Raw genomic sequence first — 20,865 nt, 5'->3', positions numbered from 1 at the left:
GGAAGCAATCAAACTCCCGGCCTGTGAAACCCTGAACAGACCAGGACAAACAATCACTGCTCCTTTTGGATTACAGAGGAAGCCAAAAACTGAAACTGAACTAGCAATTTTGGTTGATATTGAGCCCTGGTTCACACCAGATAATTGTCTTAGGATACTTTTGGAAATAATAATTTAGGCCCCATTTACACCTCAGTGTTTTGGAGCTTGAAGCTCCAAAATGCTGGAGGAGAAAAAAAAATCACTTATTCTCTATGGAGTGGGTTCACATCTCAACTCCAAGTCACTTAAAGCCAAATGCCTGAAGCTCAAAAAATTTCTGGAGCTTTTTTTGTAGCTCAAATTGGGAAGATATGCACATATTTGGCGCGTTTTTATTCGTATAGAAATTAATGGAAACGCGCCATTTGCGCAGTTTTGTGCTCATTCGCATTTTTCTGCTCAAATGAAAAAAAAAATAAAAATAAATTGTAATACTATATGAATAAATAAATGTAAAGTAAATACACACATAACTAAAAATCATCATAAATAAATAATAAAGAATATAAATCATTATTATTATTATTAGGGTGTTTAGTTATTTATTATTATTATTATTTTATTTTTTTTTAAGGGTTAGGGGTTAAAGTTAGGGGTTATTTATTTATTTATTATTGCAGACTATTATTTTTTGTATTTATTTATCTAGGATTATTTTTATTTATTTGTGAATTTATTTTACATGTATTTATTAATTTATTATCATTATTATTATTAGTAGTAGTAGTTTTTAACACCCTAAGAAAAATAAATAATAAATATCCCTAACCCCTAATCCTAACCCCCAACCCCTAATCTTAACTCTAACTTAACCTTAACTTTAACCTCTAAGATCCCTTTCACACTGGAGGCATTTTTCAGGCACTTTAGCACTAAAAATACCACCTGTAAAGCACCTGAAAAAAGCCTCATCTGCAATCCCAGTGTGAAAGCCCGAGTGATTTCACACTGAGGCGATACACTGGCAGGACATTAAAAAAAAAAAAAGTCCCGCAAGCAGCTTTTTTGAGGTGCTACACCGCTCCTAAAGTCCCCCTGTCCATTGAAATCAATGGGCAGTGCCGCCAAAGCGCCTGCAAAGCGCCTCGGCAGCGCCACTTTGCAGGGGGCTTTTAACCCTATATTCGGCCGCTAGCTGGGGTTAAAAGCGCCCGAAAAGCGCTACAAAAACGACGGTAAATCGCCACTAAAACTAGTGTTGGCAGTGTGAAAGGGCTTTTACTGTAACAAAAAAAAAAAAAATTATAATGAATAAATAATAAAAAAAAAATAAAAGCTGATGGAAAAGCTAAAAAGCTGAAAAACCTAGCAACAAATGATACAACGATGATAATTTTTTCTATTGGCTAATAAAAAAATTCCAAAGCCCAAAAAGCTGTATAAAAACACGTAAATTGCACATAAAAATGTGCCAATGTCACACATAACGTGAAAAAAAAAAAAACACCAGAAAAACACTCAAACAGACTATGCTCAGGTGTGAATGCAGCCTTATTCTCCAGTGGCTAATTGATTAAAAAAAGCTGAATTTTTGGTGTTACTTTAATTGTTGAAAACTGAAACATTGCGACGATTTGTAGCAGGTGGAAGACCCAAATGACCAACCCCAAGGCGCAGGTGACTCCTTGTGCTTATGTTTGACCTCTCCTCCAGTTATCTTAGCCGTCAGCTATCACCAGGTATGAATATCTTACAAAGCCTGTTACAGCAGTGTCATTAATCAGTAGACTGACGGAAAGAGTCAGGGAGGGGCCACAACTATGGGAGAGTCACCCCTCCCTAAGAGCAAAGTGCCTGAGCCCCAGGGGGCTGAAGAGGCGATAAGACGATGGGAGAAGGAGGAGGAAAGGACAGGCGAGTGACAGCAAGATGAGGGTGACAGGGGATGGCACTGTAAACAAGGGCTGAGTCTCACAGGTGGGGGCGTACAGGTGATACCAGGAAGAAACAGTGAGTGCAGAAGAGCACAAAGCTGTCTGTCCCTTTTACCTTTCAGCCTGAACTTGCATTCAAAATTAACCAGCATTTTATAACCTCTCAGCAAAGCATCCTGAAAACTGACACTCAACGAGCACTCTCCGCCTTTCCTGCAAGGTAACAGGACACCTGCCTGTGGCGACACGGCCACTTTCACTGCAGCAGTACCTGTCGCAAACATTCCAGAGAGGCCGGTTTGAGATCCGCGCTGGTCATGGCAGGGCGCAGGCGATGACCTCTGCTTCGAGGCGGTGGTGGGCCAGAAAAGGGGCACCATGCTGTACAGACGGGCGCAAGGCAAGCGGGCGTCCAATGTATGGGTGCGCCCGCTCCCAGTAAGGATGCTACAGAAGCATTTTTGGCTGCTGCTACTGCTTTCCATCCTCCTCCTGGGACTGTGGACGGTTTACCTGCAGCTGGCAATCTACCCGGATGGAAACCCAGTAAATCGCAGTAAGTTTGCATTTTCTATCCCTGTGGCTTCTTCGGGCAGGTTACAATATGATGCGAAAGTGAAAGCAAGGATTTTTGTAGCTTTTCTCTTTTTTGATTTATTAGAGTTAAATCCAATCATTAAAATATCCTATGAAATTTGAAACTTGTTAATGAAATTTCAAAATTTGTTTCAGTCTTTTTTAAATTTGCTGTCTTTATTAAAATAATACTTAGTAATCCTGCCATGGAGGTCCTGGTTCAGGCATTTCCTTTTATAGTGTGATAACTGTCTACCAAATGCTCTTTTGTGTTGTCACACTCTCACAAAGGAGACTACTGTGGGCCCTGACTACACACACATTGCACTTACACAACCCACTGTTGTCACTTTTAGGAAGCAAATCCAGAGCAAGGATGAGCACCTGATGCTAGAGTAAGTGCATGTAGACAGGAAGTTGCAGAAAGAGGCATACATGGATAGTAATATGGCTAGTTCAGCAGGGACTGGCCTAATTTCCATCCATGTATGGCCCCTGTGGTTGTACAGAAGTCGATCTACCAATCAACCACCCTATCGAATGTTCGCCTCTTGATTAGCGCTGCAGGCTGTAGCCTGCAATGCTGATCAGTGTATTCTGTTAGCAGGGAAGTCTCTCCACTGTCAGAATACAATAGCTCAGCAGGGAGGATTTCTCCATCCACATCAAAAAAGGACAAAAAAAATGTAGCACGGCCCCCTAGGGGACTGCTTGGATTCACCTGCTCATCTGCATCGCCATGACACTGCGAACCTTCCAACCCACCTGACACTCTGGGTTCAGACATCATTGCAATACGAGTAATATAAGTAATAGGACAACAATCAATGCATTTATATTCTATTAATGTTTACTGGAATACTTCAGTTAAGGTGTGGTTGTACAAAGAGCTAATGGTTCAACTGAGCAGCTCAAACTCAGTCAAATGACCATTTAAGAAATGTCAGTTGAAACAGGAGGCAACAACAGAATATGATATACACCTATGTACAGTGCCTTGCAAAAGTATTTACCCCCCTTGTCATTTTTCCTCGTTTTGTTGCCTCACAACCTGGAATTAACATGGCTTGTTTGAGGATTTGCATCATTTAATTTACAGAACATGCCCACAACTTTGAAGATCTTTTTTTTTTTACTGTGTTACTGTAAAGCACATAACAAATAGGACAAAATAACTGTAAAAGACAATGTGCATAGCCTTTTCTTTGAAGGCCAAAAAGTTCAATTTTAGTCTCATCAGACCAGAGCACCTTCCTCCATACATTTTGAGAGTCTCCCACATGCCTTTTTGCAAACTCAAAACGTGCCATTTTGTTTTTTGCTGAAAGTAATGGCTTTCTTCTGGCCACTCTGCCATAAAGCCCAACTCTATGGAGCGTACAGCTTATTGTCATCCTATGTACAGATACTCCAGTCTCTGCTGTGGAACTCTGCAGCTCCTCCAGGGTTACCTTAGGTCTTTGTGCTGCCTCTCTGATTAATGCCCTCCTTGCCCTGTCCGTGAGTTTTGGTGAGCGGCCGTCTCTTGGCAGGTTTGCTGTTGTGCTATGTTCTTTCCATTTGGTTATGATAGATTTGATGGTGCTCCTAGGTATCATCAAAGATTTGGATATTTTTTTATAACCTAACCCTGACTTGTACTTCTCAACAACATTGTCCCTTACTTGTTTGGAGTGTTCCCTGGTCTTCATGGCAGTGTTTGGTTAGTGGTGCCTCTTGCTTAAGTGTTGCAGCCTCTGGGGCCTTTCAAAAAGGTGTGTATATGTAATGACAGATCATTTGACACTTAGATTGCACACTGGTGGACATCATTTCACTAATTATGTGACTTCTGAAGGTAATTGGTTGCACCAGAGCTTTTTATGGGCTTCATAACAAAGGGGGTGAATACATACGCACATGCCAATTATCAGTTTTTTATTTCTGAAAAATAGTTTTATGTATATATTTTTCTAATTTTACTTCACCAACTTAGACTATTGTGCTGTAATCCATCACATATAATTCAGATTAAAAAAAAACATTGAACTAAAGGCTGTAATGTAACAAAATAGGTAAAAAGCCAAGGGGGGGTGATTATTTTTGCAAGGCACTGTACAGTAGAACACCACTTTGACATAACCTGAAAGGATAAACAAGTTGAGCAGCAATAAATAAGAGCAGAAATAAATATATACGCTGCGCTTTCAAATATACTCATCACATTATATATATGTGATAACCAAAGTGCAAATATGCGTGTGAGTCACACGCCATGATACATCCAATAACTAGTGACTCTGCAGTTTTAACCAGACTCCTGGACCCCTCAGCACTATACCTCGGTTGAGTAAAAAAGGACTGGATAATGGACTGGTTAAAACTGCAGAGCCCCAGAGGTGGTTCACAGCCATGTATTGACTAAGCTTAAGTGCAAAGTCACATGCTCAGAGGTGAGCGTTTAATACCCAGGGGGGAGCACTTGAGTGTGATCACTGTGGCTTGCTACACAGCAGTTTCCAAATCGCATGGATCACTGGGGCTTGTTTTGGATTATCTACAAATCGCATGGACTTTAGAAGCACTTTTGAATTGAAATAATTGGATGACACATATGCACATAGAAGCACTTTTTATTCATCTATATGTTTTAGTGGATTGAGTACACTATATATTTTTATGAACACTATATGATTTTATGAACAATAATTTTGATACAACCAATCACCATATGGATGTACCTCATTGCACTTCTTACTAGTGTGATTATTTATTTCCATTTATATGTTCATTTTCAAGTATTCATAATTATTTGTTGCACTATTGTCAATTTTTACAGTCACTAGTTATTGAATGTATCACGGTGTGTGACTCACATGCATATTTGCACTTTGGTTATCACATATATATAATGTGAAGAGTATATTTCCTCCTCACGCATCACTAACTTACTAACCAACATATCTGTATGGATGTCACACCACTTCCTCAAACTCAACTTTTCCAAAACCAAGCTTATATTTCCTCCCTCACGTGCCTCTTCCCCTGACTTGTCTGTCAAGAGCAATGGAACAACCATCCACCCATCCCCACATGTCAGGGTGCTAGGTGTTATCCTGGATTCTGAACTCTCCTTTTGGCCCCACATCCATTCACTTTCCAAAGCTTGCCGCCTCAACCTCCGCAACATCTCTAAACTACGTCCCTTTCTAACCAATGAAACCACAAAGCTCCTGATTCACTCCCTGGTTATCTCTCGCCTTGACTACTGCAACTCCCTCCTCATTGACTTACCTTTAAATAGACTATGCCCCCTTCAGTCCATCATAAAAGCTGCTGCCAGACTCATCCACCTTACAAACCGCTCAGTGTCTGCTACCCCTCTCTGCCAATCCCTCCATTGGCTGCCACTCGCCCAACAAATTAAATTAAAAATACTAACAATAAGTTACAAAGCCATCCACAACTCTGCCCCCAGCTACATCACTAGCCTAGTCTCAAAATACCAACTTAATCGCCCTCTTCGTTCCTCCCAAGACCTCCTGCTCTCTAGCTCCCTCATCACCTCCTCCCATATCCGCCTCCAGGACTTCTCCCGAGCCTCGCCCATCCTCTGGAATTCCCTACCCCAATCTGTCAGACTGTCTCCAAATGTATCCACTTTTAGGCGATCCCTGAAAACTTTCCTCTTCAGAGAAGATTATCCTGCCTCCATCTAACAACTGCACCATTTTCTCCATTAGCTCATCCCCCACAGCTATTACCCTTTTGTATAGCTTGACCCTCCCTCCTAGATTGTAAGCTCTAACGAGTAGGGCTCTCTGATTCCTCCTGTATTAAATTGTATTGTAATTGTACTGTCTGCCCTAATGTTGTAAATCGCTGTGTAAACTGTCAGCGCTATATAAATCCTGTATAATAATAATAATAATAATATTTGAAAGCGCAGCGTATATATTTATTTCTGCTTTTATCTGCATGTTTTTATGAGACGTGTTTAACGCTTGCAGCTGTTTCACGGTGCCTTTCAGGCAATTTATAATCAGAGGAGGATCACAGGATCTTTTTTATATATACTTAAGTTAAGCAGCAATACTGACAGTACTTCTAGAAAGAGAAACCCAGGCCGGCCTGTTTAAACTCTGATCCTAATGAGAGATGAAGCTAAACATGGATGGTGTAAGTAGCAATGACAGAATGTCCCCGTTGCAGATCTGATAGTCTTCACTGGCAGTCGGAGCTCATTAATTGTATCCAAAAGGGTGTAGTATCAGAGTGGTAGTATATCTTGTGATGACTGTAGCTAAAGAGAATTAAGTACACTGTTTAAATGAAGGTGCAGTGAAGTGTTCCCAAGGTAAAGCTGTCTGTGCACAGTGTCCCAATGAAACAAAGGAAAGGTTTGCAAAGATGGGCAATGGCCCTCTCACCAACGACCAGGCCGATTCAACGCCTTCTAGCTAGCGACTCCCGAATGGATGTTCTGGCTGCAGATCCGCTTGTGGTGATCCCCCATTATGGAGCACGAAGCGTGGGTAGCTGCACTGTAGAGACGGTGCTAATCAGAAGTCTGATAAACAGCAGGCAGCGCTGGATCCCTTCTCTGTCAGGTAGGAATGCTGTGGACTGCGTGGTAGGCCACAACCTCACTCTCCATGTGTGGAAAGGTCCTTCACACATGAGGCCTGGAAGAAGAGAGCTCAAAGCGGGTCTCTGGTTTCGTTTATAGTTCTTCCCAGCAATCTCCCTGGTGGTAGCCAAGATCCCTGGGATATGAAGTCCGGGTGCATAGTCATGCAGGGGAACAGCCGTCTCTTGGAACTACCAATCTCACAATCCCTTTGGTTGGGCTCACAAATATGAGGTCAGTCTGATAACGCTGGGCACTAGAGGGATAACATGGTATAAGTTGTGTCTGTGTGTCTGGGGAGGGGGGGGGGGCAGTGGGCTAGCAAAAAAGCGGGTCTTCCTCTTGCCATGGAAAGTCCGTCTTAACATAGAAGTCCTGGGAATTACACTTTCACATGGGCCAGATCTGTTTTTCTCAGCAGGGGACCTGTCCACTTATCCCCTACTGAGCTTAGCAGAGCAGGTGGATGACAGGTCCGTGTATGCTCCGCTTATGTAGAGCTGACATGGACACAGCCCACTCTGCTCTATGGGCAGTTGGATGGAAACGGACTGGCTGTTCATTTACAACCAACTGCCCTCAGTTTCCCTTCTATTTGTTTTGGCCGGATTAGGTCAGATTGGAGGTAGGCGGGTGTAAACGGACACAGGTCTGTTTACATCCGCAATACCATACAGGAGAATGCAGGGTCTGCTGGAAAAACAGGACTCTATTGGACCGCCTGTGTGAAAGGGGCTTTAAAGAGGGAGTCCACCTGAAAAAAAATTATTAAAAGCCAGCAGCTACAAATACTGCAGCTGCTGACTTTTAATAAACTTACCTGTCCAGGAGTCCAGCGATGTCGGCAGCCGAAGCCAAGCACTAGCTCGGCTCTCGGCTGCTGCCGCCGCTATTCTCGGTGAGGGAATAAGGAAGTGAAGCGTTGCGGCTTCACTTCCTGGTTCACTACTAAGAGGTCCCCGCTATCTCCTGGGACCTGTGTGTCTCCCAGGAGACAGCGGGGGGGGGTGCAGGAGGGGGCATGACCCCCGCGGGAGTCTATTCCCGGAAGTGGGTGCAGATACCTGTCTAATACAGGTATCTGCACCCCCCTTCCCCCTGAAAGGTGCCAATTGTGGCACCGGAGGGGGGGAGGAATCAGATTAGCGGAAGTTCCACTTTTTGGTGGAACTCCGCTTTAAAGGATATCTAAACTGAAGAACAAAAATGTTATATATTGCAGTTTACCAATCCTTAAGTCTAGTACACACGGGCCAAATGTCGGTTGGCATTCAACCCGTGTGTGCTGGAGCCGGTCCAACAGAAGAGGAAGCCACTTCAGGTAGTTATGTAGGTTAAACAATAAGGACCACCATCATTTTGAATTGCTTATTATCCATGTACCAATGCCAGATGGTTATCAAAATATTCTGCAAAGTTCACTTATCTAGAACAATGTATAAAGGGCACTCCCGCTATCTGGATCGACTACTAGAAACCAGCCTGTAAAGTCTCATAAAGGCTTGTTTTTGTTTCTATAAAAATAACAAACATGTTATACTTACCTGCTCTGTGGATTGGTTTTGCACAGAGCAGCCCGGATCCTCATCTTCTCGGTCCCTATTCGGCTCTCCTGGCCCCTCCTTCCTGTCGGGTGCCCCCACAACAAGAAGTTTGCTATGGGGGCACCCGAGCCGAGCTGCAACTCCATGTCCATTCAGACACGGAGCCCAGGTTTGGCCCTGCCCCCTCTCCTGATTGGCTAACTGACTTTGATGGACAGCAGCGGGAGTCAAGGGCCCCACCACTATGTCTCAGCCAATCAGGAGGGAGAGTCACGGAAGGCCGAGGCACTCGTGGACATCGCTGGACAGAGATGGGGCTCAGGTAAGTATAAGGGGGTACTGCTGCACACAGAAGGCTTTTTATCTTAATGCATATAATGCATTAAGATAAAAAAACCTTCTGCCTTTACAACCCCTTTAAAGGCAAATTTCATCTTTTCGGGCAGAATTTCACTTTCCATAATAAATAGAAGCATTTTCTATTGTTTTTTCTGGCCCAGCTATCCCAGTGTGCTTATCTCACCTTATTTACCTTATGTAAACAAGGCAGATTGCCATTCTGACAGGAGGAAAGGCATGGATCCTGTGTCTCTACAAAGCAGGGACTAGAATCCATGTCTTCCCCAAGTAAAAACACCTCCCACACTATAGTAAAACATTGGCTAGGCATACAGTTAACCCTTCGATCGCCCCTGATGTATAACCCCTTCCCAGCCAGTGTCATTAGTACAGTGACAGTGCATATTTTTAACACTGGTTCCCAAAAAGTGTCAAAAGTGTTGGTTAGTGTCCGATTTGTCCAGCGCAATATTGCAGTCCTGCTATAAGTCGCTGATCGCCGCCATTACTAGTAAAAAATAAATAGATAAAAATAAATACAAATATCCCATAGTTTGTAGACACTATAACGTTTGCGCAAACCAATCAATATATGCCTATTGGGATTTTCTTAACCAAAAACATGTAGCAGAATACATATTGGCCTAAATTAATGGAGAAATTCGATTTTTTTTTTAATAAAAATGTGTCTTTTGTTTATAGTGCAAAAATAAAAAATACAGAGGTGATCAAATACCACCAAAAGAAAGCCCTATTTGTGGGAAAAAAAGGACATACATTGCATGACTGCACAATTGTCAAAGTAATGTAGTGCCGTATCGCAAAAAATTGCCTGGTTAGGAAGGGGGGTAAATCTTCTAAAGGTCAAGTGGATAATCAAGGATAGGGATGAGCCGAACACCCCCCGGTTCGGTTCGCACCAGAACCCGCGAACGGACCGAAAGTTCGCACGAACGTTAGAACCCCATTGACGTCTATGGGACTCGAACGTTCGAAATCAAAAGTGCTCATTTTAAAGGCTAATTTGCATGGTATTGTCCTAAAAAGGGTTTGGGGACCCGGGTCCTACCCCAGGGGACATGTATCAATGCAAAAAAAACTTTTAAAAACGGCCGTTTTTTCGGGAGCAGTGATTTTAATGATGCTTAAAGTAAAAAAAAAAAAGTGAAATATTCCTTTAAATATCGTACCTGGGGGGTGTCTATAGTATGCCTGTAAAGTGACGCATGTTTCCCATGTTTAGAACAGTCCCTGCACCAAATGTCATTTTTAAAGGAAAAAATCTCATTTAAAACTGCTTGCGGGTTTAATGTCATGTCGGGTCATGGCAATATGGATGAAAATCAGTGAGACAAACGGCATGGGTACCCCCCAGTCCATTACCAGGCCCTTTGGGTCTTGTATGGATATTAAGGGGAACCCCGCACCCAAATTAAAATAAGGAAAGGTGTGGGGCCACCAGGCCCTATATACTCTGAACAGCAGTATACAGGCGGTGCAAACAAGACAGGGACTGTAGGTTTGTTGTTAAGTAGAATCTGTTTGTAATTTTGAACATTTTTAACGTGTTTAGCTCCAGCCAAAAAATCTTTTCTAAGCTTTTTGGAAAACATAGGGAAGGGTTATCACCCCTGTGACATTTGTTTTGCTGTCTTTCCTCCTCTTCAGAAGATTTCACCTCACTTTTTTGTCCCAATGAAAAATGTTTTTTGAAAATTTGGGTTTTTTTGTGGAACAAGGATTGGAAAGCATCAGTGGAAAGGAGAAATTGTTTTCCCATATTAACTCTTACAGGAGAGAATTTCCCTTCCTAGGGGTAGATTTCATCTCACTTCCTGTTGTCTCCTTCCGTTTGCAAGTAGGAGTCGTTTGTAAGTTAGATGTTTGAAAGTAGGGTCCTGCCCTATATACTCAGCAGAAATTTGGGCCTTAGGTGTTGCTGTGGCCACAACACTGTAAGCCCTCACAGGGCCCTGCTGTGAAATATTAGATCAAGAATTGTAATTACATGCCCCTGTTGAACAGGAGCTGAAAAATTAGGCCTTAGGCACTGGTGCTGGTGCCACAACACTGCAACCCCTCACAGACACTCTAGTTGGAACGCAGGAACGAGCCCTGCTGCAAATTATTGCTTCAAAAATTGTAATTACACGCCCCTGTTAGACAGGGGCAGAAAAATTGGGCCTTAGGCACTGGTGCTGGTGCCACAACACTGCAACCCCTCACAGACACTCTAGTTGGAACGCAGGAACGAGCCCTGCTGCAAAGTATTGCATCAAAAATTGTAATTACACGCCCCTGTTAGACAGGGGCAGAAAAATTGGGCCCTAGGCACTGGTGCTGGTGCCACAACACTGCAACCCCTCACAGACACTCTAGTTGGAATGCAGGAACGAGCCCTGCTGCAAAGTATTACATCAAAAATTGTAATTACACGCCCCTGTTAAACAGGGGCTGAAAAATTGTGCCTTAGGCACTGGTGGTGGCGCCCAGAACCAAAAATGTTCTTACAAGCTATCAGCGTGATGATTGAGGAGGAAGAGGATAATTACTCAGGGATAGTCACTCAGCATCAGCATAGGCAGTCTTTGAAGGGATCTGAGATTTCAAAAAAAATTATTCGGTTACATCAGCATCAGGTGCTTGGTAGCTGGTGGTGATCCAAGACTCATTCATTTTTATGAAGGTCAGCCGATCGACCGAGTCGGTGGACAGACGCACCCTGTGATCGGTTACCACGCCTCCAGCAGCACTGAATGTGCGTTCCGAAAGAACGCTGGATGCAGGACAGGCCAGTAGCTCAATTGCATACTGTGCAAGCTCTGGCCAGTGATCCATCCTCAAGACCCAGTAACCCAGAGGATTTTCGGTGGGAAAGGTGTCCAAGTCTGATCTTGCCCCTAGGTATTCCTGCACCATGTAAAACAGACGCTGGCGATGGTTGCTGGAAACGATCATACCTTGGGGCTGCGGACCAAAAAATTGTCTGAACGCATCGGTCAGACGGCCACCTTCTCCACCGCTCCTTCTTTGACTGACCGAAGCCTCAGCAACACGTTGTCCAGAAACAGGAGTTTGTAACCTCCCAGTCTCTGGGAACGCGTTGCACAGACCTTTCTGCAAGGCCTCCCGAAGATGTTTCATCCTCTGCTCCCTCTGCGATGGCAAGATAAGGTCCGCAACCTTACCCTTGTAACGTGGATCAAGGAGGGTTGCCAGCCAGTATTGGTCCTTCTCCTTGATACCACGAATACGAGGATCCTTACGCAGGCTTTGCAGGATCAGGGAGGCCATGCAGCGTAGGTTTGCTGAGGCATTTGGTCCGGAGTCCTCTGGGTCACTAAGAACGACATGGTCCGCAGCCACCTCCTCCCAGCCACGTACAAGTCCATGTGTTTCTTGGGACTGATCCCTTAAAGACTGCTGCTGATGCTGAGTGCCAGGCTCCACCTCCATACTGACACAATCTTCCTCCTCCTCCTCTTCCTCCTCGTCCTCTTCCTGTGTGATCGGCGGGCACGCAGGAACACTGTCTGGATAAAGGGGGCCTTGAGAGCTAAGGAAGTCCTCCTCTTCCTGCCTCTGTTCTGCCTCAAGTGCCCTGTCCATTATTCCACGCAGCGTGTGCTCCAACAGGTGGACAAGGGGGACAGTGTCACTGATGCATGCACTGTCACTGCTCACCATCCTCGTGGCCTCCTCGAATGGTGACAGGACAGTGCATGCATCCCTGATCATGGCCCACTGGCGTGGGGAAAAAAAACCAAGCTCCCCTGACCCTGTCCTGGTGCCATAGTCGCACAGGTACTCATTGATGGCCCTCTGCTGCGTGTGCAGCCGCTGCAGCATGGCCAACGTTGAGTTCCACCTGGTGGGCATGTCACAGATTAGGCGGTTCTTGGGCAGGTTAAACTCCTTTTGGAGGTCCGTCAGCCGAGCACTGGCATTATATGACCGGCGGAAATGCACACAGACTTTCCTGGCCTGCCTCAGGACATCCTGTAAGCCCGGGTACCTGCCCAAGAACCGCTGCACCACCAAGTTAAGGACGTGAGCCAAACAGGGCACATGGGTCATTTGTCCCTGTCGGAGGGCAGAGAGGAGGTTGGTGCCATTGTCGCAAACCACCATTCCTGCCTTAAGTTGGCGTGGCGTCAACCACCTCTGAACCTGCCCCTGCAGAGCTGACAGAACCTCTGCCCCAGTGTGGCTCCTGTCCCCCAAGCACACCAGCTCAAGCACCGCATGGCATCTTTTGGCCTGCGTACTTGCGTAGCCCCTTGAACGCCTACGGAGCACCGCTGGTTCCGAGGAAGAGGCCATGGAGGAAGAAGAAGAGGAGGGGGTGGAGGAGAGAGGTGTGTCACAATCAGCATTTTGGAGGCGTGGTGGCGGAACAACCTCCAACACTACTGCACCTTGTCCTGCATCCTTCCCAGCTGCCAGCAGAGTCACCCAATGCGCCGTGAAACTTAGGTAACGTCCCTGTCCATGCCTGCTGGACCATGAGTCAGCGGTAATATGCACCTTACCGCTGACCGCCCTGTCCAGCGAGGCATGGACATTGCCTTCCACATGCCGGTAGAGAGCCGGAATCGCCTTCCGTGAGAAAAAGTGGCGTTTGGGTACCTGCCACTGAGGAACCGCACATTCCACAAACTCACGGAAGGGGGCAGAGTCTACCAACTGAAAAGGCAGCAGTTGAAGTGCTAGCAATTTTGCCAAGCTAGCATTCAACCGCTGGGCATGTGGATGGCTGGGAGCAAACTTCTTTCGGCGGTGCAGCAGCTGGGGCAGGGAAATTTGCCTGGTACAATCTGACGTCGGTGTACCAAAAGCAGATTGCCCACAAGTACTTGGCTGTGACACACCTAATTCTACACCTTCATTCCTCTCACTGCAGGTCTCAGAGAGGACTGAAGGTCTAGTGGGGTTGGAAATCTCAGCTGATGAGGAGCAAGGAGAGATCCTCTTTGTTCTTTGGTGTGGGTCTTTTAGATACGCTTGCCAACGAACTGCATGGCAGGTCAACATATGTCTGGTCAAGCATGTGGTACCCAAGCGGGAGATGTTTTGGCCACGCGAGATACGCTTGAGACATATGTTGCAAATAGCAGCGGTGCGATCTGATGCACTCGTCTCAAAAAAGGCCCACACCAAAGAACTTTTTGAATAACGCGCAGAGACTGCAGCGCCCTGCACATGTGGAGCTTTGGGGTGTGATGCAGTCAATGTGCTGCCCTTAGGCTGGCCCCTGGAGGGCATCCTGCCTCGTTGGTGATGTGCTGCCGCCTCCTCCTCCTCCTCCTCCTCCTCCTCCTCCTCTCTCCTATCAGGCACCCACGTTGAGTCAATGACCTCATCATCCCCTCCCTCCTCATCACTGGAGCAAACCTGGCAGTATGCTGCAGCAGGGGGAGCATGACTGCCAGATTGCTGTCCTTCTTGGGCACCCCCTCTGTCCGCGCTCATGTTACTGCCTTCATCGAGCTCAGTATCGTCATCAGAGCCTTCCAAACGCTGGGCATCCTCCTGGAGCATGTACCCAACACTGTGGTCAAACAGTTCGAGGGAATCCTCATGAGGACATGGTGGAGCTAGGGAAGGAGTCACTGATGACATTGAGCTGAGGGAAGAGGCCGCTGCTTTGCCAGACAAAGCACCCTGGGCATGGGTGAGAGAGGATGAGGAGGATGAGGACGGCTTGGTCATCCACTCGACCAAGTCTTCCGCATGTTGCGGCTCAACACGGCCAGCTGCCGAAAAAAAGGCCAAGCGTGTCCCATGGCCACGTGCTGATGAGGATGCACCGTCTCCACGACCAGCACTAGACACAGAGCCTGCTTGCCCTCTCTTATTGGCTTGTGACTGTCTGCCTCTCCTTCTTGGCCTTCCAGACATACTAATGGCCTGTAGCTGCACTAAGCTGGGATAGAACACCTGTAATTTTCTTCAAGTAGCTTTATATACTGTAACCAGACAAGCCTGCCTGTCAGTAGGAAGATAACAGGAACGGATCTAGCTGAACACTGTGAGCAGGACGCACTGTACTAAATGTAAATAGTCTAGCTGCCTGACCGTGGTACTAATAGGATCAAATAGAACACCTGTAATTTTCTTCAGGTAGCTTTATATACTGTAACCAGACAAGCCTGCCTGTCAGTAGGAAGATAACAGGAACGGATCTAGCTGTACACTGTGAGCAGGACGCACTGTACTAAATGTAAATAGTCTAGCTGCCTGACCGTGGTACTAATAGGATCAAATAGAACACCTGTAATTTTCTTCAGGTAGCTTTATATACTGTAACCAGACAAGCCTGCCTGTCAGTAGGAAGATAACAGGAACGGATCTAGCTGAACACTGTGAGCAGGACGCACTGTACTAAATGTAAATAGTCTAGCTGCCTGACCGTGGTACTAATAGGATCAAATAGAACACCTGTAATTTTCTTCAGGTAGCTTTATATACTGTAACCAGACAAGCCTGCCTGTCAGTAGGAAGATAACAGGAACGGATCTAGCTGAACACTGTGAGCAGGACGCACTGTACTAAATGTAAATAGTCTAGCTGCCTGACCGTGGTACTAATAGGATCAAATAGAACACCTGTAATTTTCTTCAGGTAGCTTTATATACTGTAACCAGACAAGCCTGCCTGTCAGTAGGAAGATAACAGGAACGGATCTAGCTGTACACTGTGAGCAGGACGCACTGTACTAAATGTAAATAGTCTAGCTGCCTGACCGTGGTACTAATAGGATCAAATAGAACACCTGTAATTTTCTTCAGGTAGCTTTATATACTGTAACCAGACAAGCCTGCCTGTCAGTAGGAAGATAACAGGAACGGATCTAGCTGAACACTGTGAGCAGGACGCACTGTACTAAATGTAAATAGTCTAGCTGCCTGACCGTGGTACTAATAGGATCAAATAGAACACCTGTAATTTTCTTCAGGTAGCTTTATATACTGTAACCAGACAAGCCTGCCTGTCAGTAGGAATTTAACAGGAACGGATCTAGCTGAACACTGTGAGCAGGACGCACTGCACTAAATGTAAATAGTCTAGAAGATAACAGGAACGGATCTAGCTGAACACTGTGAGCAGGACGCACTGCACTAAATGTAAATAGTCTAGAAGATAACAGGAACGGATCTAGCTGAACACTGTGAGCAGGACGCACTGCACTAAATGTAAATAGTCTAGAAGATAACAGGAACGGATCTAGCTGAACACTGTGAGCAGGACGCACTGCACTAAATGTAAATAGTCTAGAAGATAACAGGAACGGATCTAGCTGAACACTGTGAGCAGGACGCACTGCACTAAATGTAAATAGCAGGAACGGATCTAGCTGAACACTGTAAGCAGGACGCACTGCACTAAATGTAAATAGCAGGAACGGATCTAGCTGAACACTGTGAGCAGGACGCACTGCACTAAATGTAAATAGCAGGAACGGATCTAGCTGAACACTGTGAGCAGGACGCACTGCACTAAATGTAAATTGCAGGAACGGATCTAGCTGAACACTGTGAGCAGGACGCACTGCACTAAATGTAAATAGTCTAGAAGATAACAGGAACGGATCTAGCTGAACACTGTGAGCAGGACGCACTGCACTAAATGTAAATAGCAGGAACGGATCTAGCTGAACACTGTGAGCAGGACGCACTGCATTAAATGTAAATAGTCTAGATAGAAGATAACAGGAACGGATCTAGCTAAACTGAATACAGTGTATATATATATATGCAACACCTGGGATGCATATATATACACAATACACTGTAAGTGCAGCTAACTGACTGACTGTTCTGCCTAATCTATCTAACTCAAATCAAATGACACTGTCTCTCTCTCTCTCTATCTCTCAGCACACCGGAACACACACTACACAGGGCCGCCGTGCAGGCGGCCTTATATAGTGTGGGGTGTGTACTAAATCCCCTGAGCCATAATTGGCCAAAGCCACCCTGGCTTTGGCCAATTACAGCTCTCTCTACTGACGGCGCTGTGATTGGCCAAGCATGCGGGTCATAGTGCATGCTTGGCCAATCATCAGCCAGCAATGCACTGCGATGCCGCAGTGAATTATGGGCCGTGACGCGCCACACGAATTTAGCGCGAACGGCCCATAACGTTCGCAATTCGGCGAACGATCGAACAGCCGATGTTCGAGTCGAACATGGGTTCGACTCGAACACGAAGCTCATCCCTAATCAAGGATAATCTTGACTCTTACTTTGACAAAAGTTCACATCAGCATACTGATTGTGAGATAATCAAACAGACCTTTCCTTTAAAAAAAAGATTTTTTGTTTTTACTTACCATTATTTTTTTCTCACTTCCTTGTTCTTCTAAGGCAACATCACCTTCAGGAACAACTTGTCCCTAAACTGAGAAGTCTTGCAGTATTATCATACTACACATACAGAGTCGGAGTGCATGAAGTGACACGTGCTCCAAACAACATTAAATTCATGAGACCTTGTGGAAAAGTTTATTTTTTTCCTTCAGCAGATGAATGTAATATCATACAGGAAATACAGGAAATGCGTGAAATGGGACACATGACGGTATGCACTTCATATAACACATGCACAGCCAACCACCAATGATGTTATTTACTTCAGCCCCGGAAGATTTGGCTGCTCTATGACCAGAGCATTTTTTGCGCTACGGCATTGCGTCACTTTAACTGACAATTGCGCAGTTGTGTGACACTGTACCCAAACAAAATTGACGTTCTTTTTTCCCACAAATAGAGCTTTCTTTTGGTGGTATTTGATCACCTCTGCAGTTTTTATTTTTTGCGCTATAAACAAAAAAAAGAGTGACAATTTCGAAAAGAACACAATGGGGGTTATTTACTAAAGGCAAATCCACTTTGCACTGCAAGTGCACTTGGAAGTAAAGTCGCTGTAAATCTGAGGGGGACATGCAAGGAAAATAAAAAACAGCATTTTAGCTTGCACATGATTGGATGATAAAATCAGCAGAGCTTCCCCTCATTTCGGATCTACCCCTTAGATTTAGAGCGACTGCACTTCCAAGTGCACTTGTAGTGCAAAGTGGATTCGCCTTTTGTAAATAACCCCCAATATTTTGTACTTTTTGCTATAATAAGTATCCCCAATTTTTTCTCAGTTTAGGCCGATATGTATTCTTCTACATATTTTTGGTAATAAAAATCGCAATAAGCGTATATTGATTAGACATGTGCGGCGTCAATAAATTTGTTTTGTTTCGTATTAGAATTAATTCGTATTTCGTAATTCGTGTCCGAAATTTCGTACAAAATACGAATTTTCGCTAGGTTCGTTAACTTTTCGTAACAATTACGAATGTTCGTTATGATGAATTTATCATTATGAGGGGCTCCCACCATCCCTTTGCTGTGCTGACTTCCTGGGTTTTTAACTTTTAGGTTTGTTAACTTTTCGTAACAATTACGATTGTCTATTAGGAATTTGGATCCGAAATTCGTAAACGAAATTTTGCATTTCGTACAAAATTCAGAAGCATAGCAATTCGTATTTCGGATCCCCCCCGAATGTACGCATTTACGGAAATTCGTACGAATTTTCGATTCGTACGAAACTAATCGCACATGTCTAATATTGATTGGTTTGCACAAAAGTTATAACATCTACAAAATAGGGGATAGATTTATGGCATTTTTATTATTATTATTTTTTTACTAGTAATTGTGGCAATCTGCGATTTTTATCGTGACTGCGACATTATGGCGAACACATCAGACACATTTTTGGGACGATTGACAATTATACAGCGATCAGAGCTATAAAAATGCATTGATTACTGTATAAATGTCACTGGCAGGGAAGGAGTTCACACTAGGGGGCGATCGAGGGGTAACTGTGTTCCCTGACTGTGTGTTCTAACTGTAGGGGGAGGGGACTGATTAGAGGGGATGACAGATCGTGGTTCCTAGCTATTAGGAACTCACGATCTCTCTCTCCTCACAGAACAGAACAGGGACATGTGTGTTTACACACACATGTCCCTGTTCTGCCTCTCATGCCCACGATCACTCGTCCCCCACAGTGCAGCAGGCGCGTGTGCCTACGATCCCGCTTAAAGGAGCCGACGTATAGCTACAATGGCTCACGGGAGCGTGCCGACCTGCCGCAGTATAATGACGGTTGGCCAGCAGTTAAAATGGCAGCATGGGAGCACAGGCAGATCTGAGGCAGTAAAAAATTGCCTACAAATAACCAGGAAGTTGCACACTTGTTGACTAGTTTAGCTACACAGTTGTCAGTTTTTAAAGGGAAGTGGGGGGCGGGAAGGTCTTCTCTAACCTTGTATGCTGTATCCAAGTCATCCATCCATATTATATCCAGCAGTGCAAAAAAGGTTAGCTTAAACAAAAAAAACAATATAACATATATATAACAGGGGGAATGACGCTTATGCTACGGAAGAAGTCAGATTAGCGACAAAACCGGTCGAGCGATAGCGTCATTTTGGAGAATCTACTGCTGAAACCACTGTGTCCAGTACATGCTGTTTTAATCGTCTTTTCATGTAAGTGCATTATCTTGATCCTGGTAAAAAAGGTTTTACACTATTGTGGCATTTGTCTCTCATTTGGGGTATATGACCTGATGTAATGGTTGAAGTAAAAGAAACCTGATGTTTTCCCGGGTGGTGGCTTGAAGTTTCTGCTGAGCGGACCTCTTTACAGACGTGGAGTTTTTACAGACATACGAGCCTATGTTGACTACCCCTGTAATAGGTGGTCAATGCTCTTTGGTAAGGGCACATTCTATTTTTTTGGTGGTGGTCTCGCAAGATGGAGGAAGTGGTGACACAACATTCAAACTTTCACTATTGTGTCACATTTGTGACTCTTGGACTCACTTGTTTATATTATTTATTTACTGTTTATTTCATTTAAGCGCAACATACTTGTTCACCTATATATATATATATAACATATAACAGCCACGCAGGGCCGGTACAAGGGGTGGGCGGAAGGGACGGATGCCCTGGGCGGATCAATTTATTGCATGAAGGGGGGCGCAGCAGTGGCGTACTAACTAGGGGGGGTGTCAGGCGGCTACCTCATCCTCCCCTGTATGAAACAGTGTGACATGCTGACAGCGCTGGGAGAGCTCAGGCGGACTGACCCATTGTCACAATGCTGTGTGTCTCACTCTCTGTTAAACTCTAATAGCCCAGTGAGTACAACTCCCCCCCCCTCCACAGAGATGGAAAAGGCTGCATCGGCTCTGCCCCTCCCTCCCCTCTGTTTCTGTGTCCCGTCTATGCTCCGTGCAGCCCGTGTGCTGCCTCTGAAAGGAATGTGGGGGCGGGAACATTTAAACAAGTAGCCGCCGACGGAACTAGTGTGATCTCTCTCTCTCTCTCTCTCTCTCTCTCTCTCTCTCTCTCTCTCTCTCTCTCTCTCTCTCTCTCTCTCTCTCTCTCTCTCTCTGGATTGGATGGGTGTTTACACTATGCAATCCGATTCCTGCACCATTTTTCAGTTCTCACTGCAATCTGCAAACTGATCTGGGGGTGTCATTAATTTTGAAATTGATACCCGTAGCAGTTTGCAAAGGGCAATGTGGACGGCCGACAAGCGACATGCAATGCAGGAATCCGCACTGGAATCGCTCCGATTTCTGCATCACATATATGTGAACCAGGACTAAGGATGATCTCCGGCATGTTCGCATGCTGCACATGCCGAGCCCGCCAGGAAGTCGGCAATGCGCTGCGCTAATCACAGGCAGTGAGACATTTCCTGATCTCTGCAGCCGCACATCGGGAAATGTCTCAGTGCTTGTGATTAGCGCCGTGCAATGCCGACTTCTTGGCGGGCTCTGCGCATGCAGCATGCGA

At 45.1% G+C, this 20,865-nt stretch overlaps 1 protein-coding gene across 1 annotated transcript in view; it reads left to right on the top strand.

Moving 5' to 3' along the window:
- The first annotated feature begins 1,699 nt into the window (after window positions 1–1,699).
- Window positions 1,700–20,865, top strand: part of B4GALNT3 (beta-1,4-N-acetyl-galactosaminyltransferase 3) — a 148,473-nt gene continuing 129,307 nt past the window's right edge. Inside the window, exon 1 of the mRNA XM_073621633.1 lies at window positions 1,700–2,472. Coding sequence (XP_073477734.1) covers window positions 2,295–2,472 — 178 coding nt within the window. The 5' untranslated portion in view covers window positions 1,700–2,294. The remainder of the gene's footprint in view (window positions 2,473–20,865) is intronic.

This window comes from Aquarana catesbeiana, linkage group LG03, assembly GCF_042186555.1.
Source record: "Aquarana catesbeiana isolate 2022-GZ linkage group LG03, ASM4218655v1, whole genome shotgun sequence".
NCBI classification, from domain to species: domain Eukaryota; kingdom Metazoa; phylum Chordata; class Amphibia; order Anura; family Ranidae; genus Aquarana; species Aquarana catesbeiana.
This window is presented reverse-complemented; position numbering and strand designations above follow the sequence as displayed.